The 12,539-nt window shown below is 39.0% G+C and overlaps 1 protein-coding gene across 1 annotated transcript in view; it reads right to left on the reverse strand.

Moving 5' to 3' along the window:
• The window catches only part of FAM227B (family with sequence similarity 227 member B), a 3,353,280-nt gene that overhangs the window by 2,093,405 nt on the left and 1,247,336 nt on the right, over positions 1–12,539 (reverse strand). Inside the window, exon 7 of the mRNA XM_085646151.1 lies at positions 234–335. Within this exon, the coding sequence (XP_085502277.1) occupies positions 234–335 (102 nt within the window). The remainder of the gene's footprint in view (positions 1–233; positions 336–12,539) is intronic.

The raw sequence follows: 12,539 nt of genomic DNA on the forward strand, positions 1-12,539 counted from the left end.
ATAGTGACACGCTTTTCTTAGAACAGTTGTGTTCCGTAATCTTCCATCGTCTGTAATTGGAAAAGGAAGAGCAGGGCTAGCTATGAATTTAAACAGACTTACAATGTAATTTCTTTGTGTCACATATTGGTGAGGTAGAATGGCATTAAACTTCAATATAGAAAGACATTTGAATTAACTGCGTAAATTAAAAAAACAGTACTCAAATAATGTAAACAATGACTTCCTCTTACCTTGAAAAAAATATCTTTTACGTTATGATGAATGCTCCAGAATAGGGCTACAAAACTATCAGCGATTCGATCGTATAGGTAGTCCTGATCTTCTTTGCTAGGCTAGAAAGAATTAATTACACATGCATTATTGAGAGCAGACATCCCATTGTTATCATATGTATAGATTTTGAATAGAAAACGTTCAGCAACATGCTTCTGATGTAGAACTGGTCTGGAGTAATCAGGCATAGATAAAAAGTGTGAAAGAAACATTGCTGAATATTCAGAATAAAGTGTTAAAATAAAAATATATATTTTAAATTGAAGTTCAGAGTGTTGTATGATGTAGGGGTGTTAGATATTTAAGCTCTTTAACTATCATTTCTTGTTTCTGGAGTGAAATGATTAATTGAACATGTTGAGTAAAGTCAATTTGAGAATGTGTTGTATTTTACTAAAATCAATTATAATAGTTTCATGATATAAAAACTGATAACAGTTAAGAATAAATCACATTTACAGATAATAACAGACATTATAAATTTGAACAACATCAAATATATCCCAACAAATTATTCTAAATTAGTTTGTTAGATCAAAAAGATATAAATATTTACCCACACATCCAGTGCCTCTATTTATGTGACAATATTTTGTAGCTGAACCAATGGCTCCAAGCCAGATGCCCAAAAGATAAATAGAATTATTTTTACATACGATAATCAGGTTTAGTTCCATGTTCAATTGCAACTGCATGGATTTTGGGAATAATCTGATGGATACACATGTATAGTAAAATGTATAAAGAATAAAGATAAAAACTGTTCTTTCCACTTTGTGTAAGGCGCATGCCCATATCTCCTTGGCACACAGCAACACCTCTGAGTCAGTCCCATGCACTATGAGTTGTATGGATGAACTAGTCAACAAATTATTTGACAATTTATCACTACTAAGTAGAAACAGCACAACCAGTGTACCTACAAAAGTTGAAGAAATTGAGAAATGTAAGAGACCTAATCAAATGCTCAGGCACTATTATAACATTTACAGCAGGGGGACTGCCACATTCAGAATCATATCAGTTAGCTCACCAACTGGATACTGCAATATACATGATATAAACACAAGGAGAATCCACGACTTGCGTACACACAGTATGTATGAAGAAGGGCACATAAAATGTTAACAATACCAAGAACTATTCATTCAAAGGCTCCCCTGTGCAGGAACAGAGGAATTTTAACAGGCGGAAAATAAACTGACCGGCCACTATGGAAAGAAAAGGGCATACAACACATATATGATCTCCCAAAAGCTCATCCTTCATCAAAAAGATACATGGAAAGAACACAAAGGGGCAATATCAAGAATATATTCAAACCTAATTGACAATATTTTCTCCTGAAACACTTTTCCACCTTGCAAAACTGGTGTGGAGAATATGAATGACAACAGAATTTCTAGAAGAAACAATTATTATTTCCCATCTTTTCTATTACTACATAAAAGTGTGGTCTTCAACTGTGTTTCTAGTGGGACTGGCAGTAACTGACTGTGGTAACGAACAATGCTGGAATCAGATTTATTGAGTGATAAGTTTATTTCATACAAGGAACAAACCCAGGCAGCTAGCCACTACAGCAACGTCAGCCTCGGGATCACGGGCGGATTGATGGTTCTAACCGTCCTTAACAGAATCCTGAATTCACACCAGCATTCCATGAGCACTGCTGCGAGCCTACAAGCGGCCTAGAGAGCGGGTGTGAAGTCCAGGATACTACATTCGTTTTTCTCTTTAAACAAAACTAAGCAAACAGGCAAAAGAAAGAAATGAGCAAAGAATAAATATACATATATAATAAAATAAACTTAATCAGAAATACTTCTCCTTATACAGCTATACAGTCTAGAAATGACATTAAAACCAATAACAAAATGGAATCAAGACAGCAACCGTATACAAATATGTTCATATAAATAATCATTGCAGAAACAAGTTATAAAATTCAAGATAGATAAAAAGACTTCTCCTAAAACAGCTTTGTAGGCTTAAATTGACAAACAACCATTGCCAATGTGAGATAAAGAGAATAACCTTACAAAACAAGAACATTTCTATTAACTTTGCTGAAGCAAATTATAAACTTAGAAACCTGACCGATATTCGATGTTGGCATACACTCCTCCGTACAATAAAGGATTTAATCTGAACACTTTGGGAAACATCATGTCCACTACCTTTCTGTGCTTGGAACTGTTATACTGCAGTATCTTGACCTGCATTAGAATACGAACTATACTGTTGGGGAAAGACCTTAACAATTTAAGAACATTTCCACCAATGACCACCTTTCACACTGACAGCTTTGCGCCAAACCCTGTGAACTTTTATTAGTGTGTTAAATTTTGAATCTCCCTTTCTATACATGGAACCCGCTGTTTATTCTCACATGGTCACCAACAACAATGGGTTTGTCCGAAATGTTTTTCCTAGTAACATAATAGATGTTTTGTTTATGCTGGCAAAGGACACATTTTTCCTCACAAGAGCATCCATGCTTTCCACATCTACCTTTTGTCTCAACTATCTTGACATCCTTGCAGGCCTGATATCAGTAGCAGGCTTCCTGCCCATGAGAAGCTCAAAAGAGAAACCAAAGTAGAGGACTAAGGTGTAGTCCTTTTAAACCACAACATAGTTTGGATAGCCGTACTGACAACACGCATGGTGTGCAATGCCAACATAAAAACTCACTAAACACTGTTAATGTTCTCAACAAGTGCATTCATTTTAGGATGGTACAGTGAGGTTCTGAGATGTTTAATGCTGCTAGCATCAAGAAGTTCCTGAACTGCAGAGACGACAAATTGTTTACCAGTATCTGAAACTAAACACTCCAGGAAACCCCCCTCATACACACATCTTTTAAACATGTTATCACTGTTTTAGAATCTGGTTCCCAATGAATCTTACTTCTGGCCATTTTGTGTAATAATCAATAAGCACCAAAGTAAACCTAGAAAGAGAAGGAAGAGAATTAAAAGGCCCCATCAAGTCAATTCTAACCATGGTCCAGAAGAAAGTTCACTGGAGTTAAGGGAGGAGTGGTTGTTTTCAATGCCTTATCGCTGGTGGAACACACAACAAGATCTTTGACTAACATGCCAATTTTTTTGTCCATTTGGGGTCACCGGAAGGTGGACCATGCCATACGTTTTGTAAAAGTGGCTCCCAAATGCCGCTCATGGGCTCGTTCCAAAATTAATGTTCTCATAGTGATAGGGAGCAAAAGTTTGTATAGTCTCATAACCAACCCATCTAGCGACATTCTAGGGACAGTTCTTAAGCTACTTTACTGAAGGGTTGGATACTTAGCTCCAAAATGTATTTCTTTGGCCAACCTTCCTTGATACACTTAGAAACTTCACCCAACATCACATCATCATGTGTGCTTGCCTTCCACTCCAATTCAAGAAATGGTCCCCCTTTACCCAGTTCAACTGAGGCTACCAAGCAACTGTTATCCACAAGGTAATAGAATTCAGCATCTACTGTGATTTGATAGGATAAAGTGAGAAAGTTAATCAGCTCTCCCATTTTCCCTCCTGGGATATGCTCAACATCAAATTGTAATTACATCAATCAGACTGAAAATCGTGCAATTCTAGGTGTGTTCTTTTTAACATTGTCACCACCAAGAATGAACACTAACAGCTTGTGATCAGTTTGAAGCACAAGTAGGTGAAAACCTTGTCAATAACACACTTGCACGCCAATATTTATTTCTCTATGACTGAGTAGTGATGTTCTAGATCATGAAGAACCCTTGAGGCAAACCCAATAGCATGTTCCACATTTCCTGCTCTTTGGGTAAGAATAGCATCCAGGCCTACATTGCTAGCATCAACTGCCAGCACACACTTGAATGAAGAATCATATGGCTTGAGAATCTTCACATTTGTCAACTGAGACTTGATCTATTCAAAAGCTGTCACATATGACTCACTCCAGCAAAACTCCACATCTCTCTTAAGGAGATTTGGGATAGGTCTAACCTTGGATGTAAAATTCTTGATAGACTCTGAGTAAAATTCACACACCCTAGAAATCCTTTAACACCATTCTTGTTTAAGGGTGAGGGTGCTTGCAAAATAGCATTGATCAGACCCGGAGTGGGACTATTGCCAGAGCTCAAGATCACATGTACTAAGTACTCAACACAATTTTTCAAAAACTCCCATTTCTCTCTTTTAACACAACTCTCTGTTGGTGGAAGAGTGAAAGCACTCACTTATCAAACACATCATCCTGGAAAATAGCCACATTCTTGACTTCTTTGAGAAGTTTTACCATCACTCTCTGGAAAACTGAAGCTGCTGATGCCGAACCAAATGCCATCCGACAGTACTGGTAAGTACCCCATGGTGAGACAAATGATGTATAATGATGGGACTCTGGTTCCAACTCCAACATATTTGAGATATATAAATCTAGTTTGGAAAAAACGTAGCTCTAGCAACCGAAAAAATCTTCTAATTGATTTTAGCAAGAGGATGAGAATCAACCCAAATCTGTTTGTTAAGAGCACGAAGGTCAACACAAACTCACAACTCCCCATTCCTCTTGCATGTGAAGTGGAGATAGCCACAGTGAAGCCTCAACTTGTTCAATAATCCCTTTCTTCACCAACATTTCTAGTTCCTTCTCAGGATCATCACTCACTCTGAAAGGCACTCCTATCAATTTATGTTTTATAGGGATGACACACTCCTTAACATTAATTCTGTGCTTGAACCCTTTGTTCTTTCCGTGTTCACTGGAGAAGACTCTGGAATAAAGATTTAAAAAAATGCTCAACTACTTCAGAGTCTCATATGACAACAACTTGTTCTCTGATCCCAGGCTTCAACACCATACCAAACAAACCTTGGTGAGACCAACCCAGGGTATTTAGTCCCTTGACTGCTACATAAATTTTGACCTGAATGCATCTCCCTTTGAAGCATATTACATCTTCAAAGTAGCCTAACAAATTGATTTTCCGTCCTTCGTAGGATACTGGTGAGTGATCAGGCGGCAATAGTGTTTTGTCTTCCCAGATAGCATGGACCAACTCTTTAGTAATCATAGTAATGCGGGCACCCAAGTCAACAAGTAAACGCACCACTTTGTCTCCCACCTTCATATCAACAGAAGAGTGAACACAATCAGAAGGGTCACCACTTTTCCATTCATTATGACCCACTGCTTGAACCATATCTTGCATTTCAGAAACAAGATCGTTAGGAAATTCTTCCCCTTCATGAGACACTGCCATTAACTTTAAATTTAGTACACTTGGTACTTTGGCACACTTTAGCAAGGTGCCCAGTTTTGTTGCATAACCCACAATTGAAATTTTTAGCAAGACATGGTCTCCTCCCTTCTTGTGACATGGATTACCACACCTGAAACATGTATTCATCTGATTAAAAAATAAATTGGATTGGCTTGCACCATACTTTTGTGACACTTTCTTTGGAACTGATGTATCTTCCTTACAACGAATGGGATTGACCTGTTCAATTGACCCTTGACCTTTTATCTTCAAGTTCCTGAAGTGACTTAAAAGAGGTCACTATAATTTTGGCTAGTTTAATATATCCAATGAATGAGTGAAGGGTTACCTAAGGACAGCAGCGTCTGGCATATAGTTTTATCAGTGCATTGGTAAATGAACTGATTCCTAATGAGCTGATCACTGAAATGTTTGAACTTTCAAGTTTAGTTTATTGATGGTCAATCAATTAAAATTGTTACATCTTGAGCAGAATGAAAAAAGGAAATACAAACAGTAACATTGCGCAATCTCACAGTAGACTGAACAGTGGTGCAGCAAAGGTGGGCAGGGAGGCGGTTTTTGGGCACCAATTTTGGGAGCAGCAGCCTCCCCCTCTTACTTGCATGTGTCGCAGGGTGGCAGCTGCAGGATTCGCAAGTAGCCCTCCCCCCCTGCTATTACATATGGCTGCCATATGGCAGTAAATGCAGGGGCCGCCACGGACGGCCAAAGGTCTAATTACACCACTGAGGCAGAAAGCACTGCCCTACACACTAAACTTGCAATAGTGTGGCCCAGTGCATGCAATCAACTAAGACTAAAAAAAGTGCGCTGTGCTTTCATTGGTAAAATATGGATTTAGATGCAAGCTTATAATTCCTATTACTTTAAAATGTATCTGCTCTACCCCTTTTTAAATTAAAATGTCCACCTGAATACGGAATAGTGACATGACAGGTCAGTATCAGTCAATCTTGTATGATGATTCTTGCCGCATATAATTATTCTGTCGGGGGAAATACAATTGCTTTGAGATGTTCACAATACAAATACATTACATGTAACATGTATCCATGATTCAGGAAAAGAAAAGAACAACACCCAAACAAAAGTTTCAATCAATATTTTAAGAAATAATAAATGGTTTAGGCTAAAATGGTACAATTGAAAGAAATGTGAAAGAGGGGTGACATGTAGAAGTGAATACAGACAATACACTTAATACACTTAGTATGACAAATAAAGTAATAGTTGGGAAGGTGCGATTTTTGGTAAAGTCCATATGATTGATCACATACGCCTCCTGTTCATATGTGAATAGATTTTTGAACTGAGACGTTGCGTAGACTCTTAGTATGCGTCGACGTTTCGACCCTATGTAAGGCGCAAATTTTAATGAGCGTCATGGCGGGTCTTCTTCGGGACGGAGGGGTATGTGTAGCCTGCGGGGTAAAAAGAACATCTTTTAAGGGTGTGTGCTATTATGAACAAGTAATTAAATAGGTGTTCAGGAAGGTAATGATGCTTACCCTGCGCAAAAGTCATTAATCACTGCACATGTGTTATGGATACATGTTACATGTAATGTATTTGTATTGTGAACATCTCAAACCAATTGTATTTCCCCCCGACAGAACCATTGTAGCCATATAATACATATACCCAGGTTCTGAGGGACACAGGGTTACCCCATTATTTTTTTATAAAAGCATATAATTATTCTTCATGCAGGTTTTGTCATCGATATATTCCTGCACATCAGTGCTCATCATGGATTTTTCAGTTTTTCTGTTTCTGATTTCATGAATTTTATAAAGCGCCCAGATAACTGGCATGATTCTCCTTGTAGGTAGGTAATCACAGCAGCCTCACATGATCTTATGTTTAAAATTTGAATTATTGGTCGGAGCCAATAGCACCTTTGGGATTTCAGGATTACACATATGCAAATTACATGCGTTCGAGTTTCTTCTGTTTTACCGTACTATCTGCATCGTGTGTTAGCTACCCCCTCGCTTTGCCCATTCCAATAACCTCTTAGGGGGATCAGCCCAAAACGCATTCTCATAACTGCATACTGAGTGTGATAGAGAAGCGGCGAGCATAGATAGTCAGGAAGGGTGCCAAGATGATTACATTCTAATACATTCAATAACTGTAGGGTTAACTGGGGACAGTAGCTTCTGGCGTATAGTTTTATAAGCGCATTGGCAAATTAATTGGTTCCAAATAAAGGATGTGAAGAGGATGTGGACAAATATATCTCTGTTCTATGGAAACTGGTGGTTGAATGTGAGTTTGAACATTTCTGTGATCAGCTTCTTAGGAATCAGTTAATTTGCCAATGCAGTGATAAAACTATACATCAGAAGTTGCTGTCCTTAGGTAACCCTTCAGTTATGAATGTACTAGAATATCCAAAAGCAGACAAATTTTAAGTCAGTGAAGAAACACGAAGATAAGAGTAGAACAGGTCAATCCTTTCCATTGTAAGAAAGGTAAGTCTTTTTCAATGGAAGTGTCACAAACGTATCGCGCAAGTCAATCCAATTTAGTTTTTTAATCAGTCGAAAATGCTTCAGGTGTGGTAATCCATGTCACAAGAAAGAGGGGAGACAATGTCCTGCAAAAAATGTCACTTGTAGATTATGCACCAAAATTAGTAAACTTGGAAAGATCAAAAGGTTCAAGCTCAGAATTAAGATTAAGGAGGGCACTATCCCTATAAAACATACGTTAGGAGGAGTGCTTTTCAGTGTGCATGCTGATCTGGTGAAGGAACTAGAATTGTTGGTGACGAAAGGGATTATTGAACAGTTGGGTCTTCACTGTGGCTATCTCCACTGGTAGTCACACGTAAGAGGAATGGGGGTTAAGAGTTTGTGTTGACCTTCGTGCTCTTTTTAAAAATAAAATTGTTTAAATCCTCATACTATCTCCAATCACAAGTAGCTGGCACCTTAGGTAACATACTGGGGCTACTGGTCATCAATCGACTTGGACCTTCTTCTTCTAGCAGATAAGTTCTTGGACTATTTCGTATTCCTTTACATCCCATCCCCACTGCTATAAGAAGATGTAATTATTGGACAGATCGGTACCGATTTAAAAAAAACAAAAAAACAAAGACAGGAGGGTTTGACCTTCTGAGAGCAAAAAAGAAACCTGTATATTTTATCAGTCAATTCCCCCTTGTTTCTTGTCCTCCCGCCTGTCCAGCCTCTTAAAATAAGCCACTGAGTTCTTATAAGCGTTCCCTACGGGGGAAATACTTTGGGTACATAATTTACATATCTCCCTTCTTGCAATCAATATAAAATAGAACATCAAATTTCTGTGCTTTTTGTTCAGATTTGAGCCCCACACGTCTTGTTGCCTGATCCCAAACATAATCATACATTCTGGAGTACCAGGTGCATCCCATACAGGAAATAGCAAGCTGTGATATTCGATCCCCAAGAGTGATCTAACCTCAAACCACATTCTAGTCGCGGCCTGTAAACATTTTAACCTGACCTTCTTAAAATATTTGGGGGCCCCAAATTTTGAAACCCCCACCAACATTGCTGTATACATACTTCCCACTATGAACTCATCTGGGTTTAAAATTAACATTCTACAGTTCTTTAGCTGAAAAGTCCAACAATACAGCTGCAAGTTGGGAAGACCCAAACCACTGCTCCCAATTTCCTCCTCAGTTTCTTCCATGTTAGGCGCACACCTTTATTAGCCCAAATAAAAGCTGTGATTTTTCCATGCAGCGCTAGAATGTTTTTTTTAATCAAAACTCAAAGGTATGTTATCGAACAAGAAAGTAACTTTTGGCAGGATGAACATTCTCACCAGATTCTCCCGCCCATAGATAGTCGATGGCAGATTCTGCCAACTCTTCATCAGTTTACCTACTTCAATACTGATTTTCTCCAGATTCAGGGCAGCTACTATTCCTAGATCCTTGGTTATTTTTATCCCTATATATTTAATTTCTGTTACGCTTTTTATTTCCCCCTCATTCTGATTACAAATCATTATTTAGGTGTATTCCTCATTAATCTTGCATCCTAACAAAAGCCAAAATGTTCTCGCCTCTGCTTTAAGCTGAGGAAGAGCGGAATGAACATCAGAGGTGAAAAGCATTAAGTCGTCTGCATATAACGTGACTTTCCTAGTGAATGTTCCTGCTTCAAATCTTTTATCCTCTCGTTCAACCTGATATTTTGGACAAATGGTTCAATATATAGGTCAAATAAAATGCGTGATGGGGGCAGCCTTGCCTCCCCCCTTCTAATCGTAACCGGTGTTGATAAACTCTCACTCACCAGGATACTTGCCCGAGGCTTTCTGCAGATCTTCTCCAATATATCTATTAGGGGCTTACCCATACCAAAATTATTTAAGACTGCCATAAAGTACCTTCAGTTGACATGGTCAAAGGCCTTGGCTGCGTCCACTGTTATTATTGCTAGGGGAACCCCATTAGATGTGGCTAGATCAATAGTACCAATCAAGGCATGATTTAACTCTCTTAGCTGCCTACCAGGAATGAAACCTCTTTCATCTTCACGAATTAAACTCCCTGCAACCTTATTAATATGTGCCACCAGGATACTAGTAAAGATCTTATAGTAACTCTTGAGTAGGGAGATGGGTCGGAAAGATTGTCATTGGGAGGGATTTTCACCAGCCTTTGGAATTAATGATATCACCGCCTCATACCATGATTCTGGAATTGGATTACCATCCAACAAGATTGAATTAAAGAGCTAAGTCCAGACTGGAAATATCTCCCCCCCGTTATTTCCTCACCGAGAAAATCCTGTTGCACCTGAGACAGCTTGGGAAGATGCTTATCAATGAGCCATGCTTCTATACTAACTCTATTTACTACGCTTTCCTCCGTCTACAGTATTTGAAAAAAATCTTTAAAAGCCTCTCTTATCTTACAGCAATCTTCCGTGATCTGGCCGGCGTTCCCCACTTCGATCTTCCTTATATAATTCTGACTCCTCTCCAGCCTTGCTTTCCATGCAATACGTTTTCCACAACATTTGCCCTGCACTATATCGCCTGCTTTACTAACTTCCCATGATTGCTGTACTTTTTCTTCGATTTTAGCTTTAAATTCTATTTGTAGATCTTCCAAGGTTGCAGCTATTATTTGCCTCTCTTCTGTGTCCAAGAACGTGTTTTTCAGCTCTATCTCAACCTTCCCAATCCCTTCCTTTATCCTGGTAAGTTCCAATTTATCTCTCCTTGCCCAACTAATCATTATACTTTTCAGTGTCCCACTTAACCACGCCTTATAAGCATCCCATAACACATGTATGGGAGTTGATGTTAGATTCCAGGTAAAGAAATCCTTTGAGTCGTTCACTAATTTGGCAACTATCTCCTCCGAGAGTAGAACCCTTTTATTTACAGTCCATCTACCCGGCTCTCGTGAAATCCTCAGATCAATTTTTAGAGACAGCGCTGCATGATCTGAGAGGTGCATAGGGAGATGTTCCATACCCACTACTCTCTCCACCTCTTTTCTATCCATGAAAAAATCGTCCAACCTTGAAAAGTGGCTTTTCTTTTTGCTGTGGAAGGTATAGTCCCTATTGATTCCATGTAATTTACGGAAAACATTGCACAAATTGCAGTTTTCCAGCATATCCACCAGGTATGTTCTAATTTTAGGGGAATTAATCTGTATTATTGCAGAGCATCTATCTAGATTATTATCTAGAAGAATATTAAAATGGCCTCCTAAGATGACAGGGGCCTTGAAATCTGTTAAGGCAGAGAGCAGATCCCCTAGATGTGAAACATCCTCAATGTTTGGGCCGTAGTAGCTCACCAATGTATAGAAATTCTGATAAATAATAACTTCAGCTATAATCCATCGCCCCCCCAACATCAGCCTTATATTGAACTAGTTCAACCCCTGTCCTTACTTTAAATATCATGGCTACCCCCTTGGTGCAGTGTAACCACTACTACCTCTACCCATCTTTGTTTTAGGAACAAGTCTCTGCATTTCTGTCTCCTCAAATGAGTTTCCTGTAACATGAATATTTGTGCACTATGTTGCTTTAAATATTGCAGGATTGCCTTCTCTTTTTGACCCTCAGCCCATTTACATTCTAGTATAATACCTCTAATATCCGTTTTTTTCTACTTTTTCAATTTTTTCTACTTTTTTTCCTTTCCATTTGTCCAAAACAACATTTCATCAATTTCCTTCTACACCCTTTAGAGGACTTAACCTTTTTGTGTTTTTTTCCCGCTGCTCCCCACCCTTAGTGCACCCTCCCCCGGGAAAACTTCCTCCCCCTTCGCTAGGCCTTTCCATAGCCTATTTGAGCTATCTCCTTGAGAGAGAAAGTAACACCATATTTCCTTACTCCACTTCCAGGTTGCTGAACCCCCCCCTTTGTTAATTTCCTCCATAAAATTGTCCACTTCCCCCAGGTCTTGAAAGGTATATATTTTATTCTGCCACATCACTTTTAGAGTGGCCGGGAATGTGAGTTGGACTGAATCTTTCAAACCTCCCATTCTGTTTCCCAATTCCCACTGCCTATCTGCAGTTTCCTTGGAGACATCAGACCTAATCTTAAAAGTGACTCCTAAAGCTTGCAGTGATTTCTCTTTCAAAGCCAGGCTCAAAATCCTTTCTTTAATGGTATATGACAGGAAACTAACCAAACTTCTTACGGGGTTTCTTCCTTCTGGGACGAGGCTTGAAAGGGTCCCTGTGTACCCGTTGCATTTCTACTTCCAGATTAGCAAGGCTCTCTTCTTGTGGGAAGACACTCTTCAGCGGTTTGATGACAAAAGCTTTGACGTCTGTTTCTTCCGCCCCTTCCTCAACCCCCAATATTTTTACGTTATTTCGCCTAGCATTGTTTTCCAGCGTTTCCAGCTTATCTGACAGAGTCTTCTCTTTTTGCTTCAAACTTACCAATTCTTGACTATTCTCTTAGACTGCGGCTTGCAGTTCTTTAAATCCGGA

The sequence above is a fragment of the Triturus cristatus genome, chromosome 3_1 (genome assembly GCF_964204655.1).
Source record: "Triturus cristatus chromosome 3_1, aTriCri1.1, whole genome shotgun sequence".
In the NCBI taxonomy this organism is placed as follows: domain Eukaryota; kingdom Metazoa; phylum Chordata; class Amphibia; order Caudata; family Salamandridae; genus Triturus; species Triturus cristatus.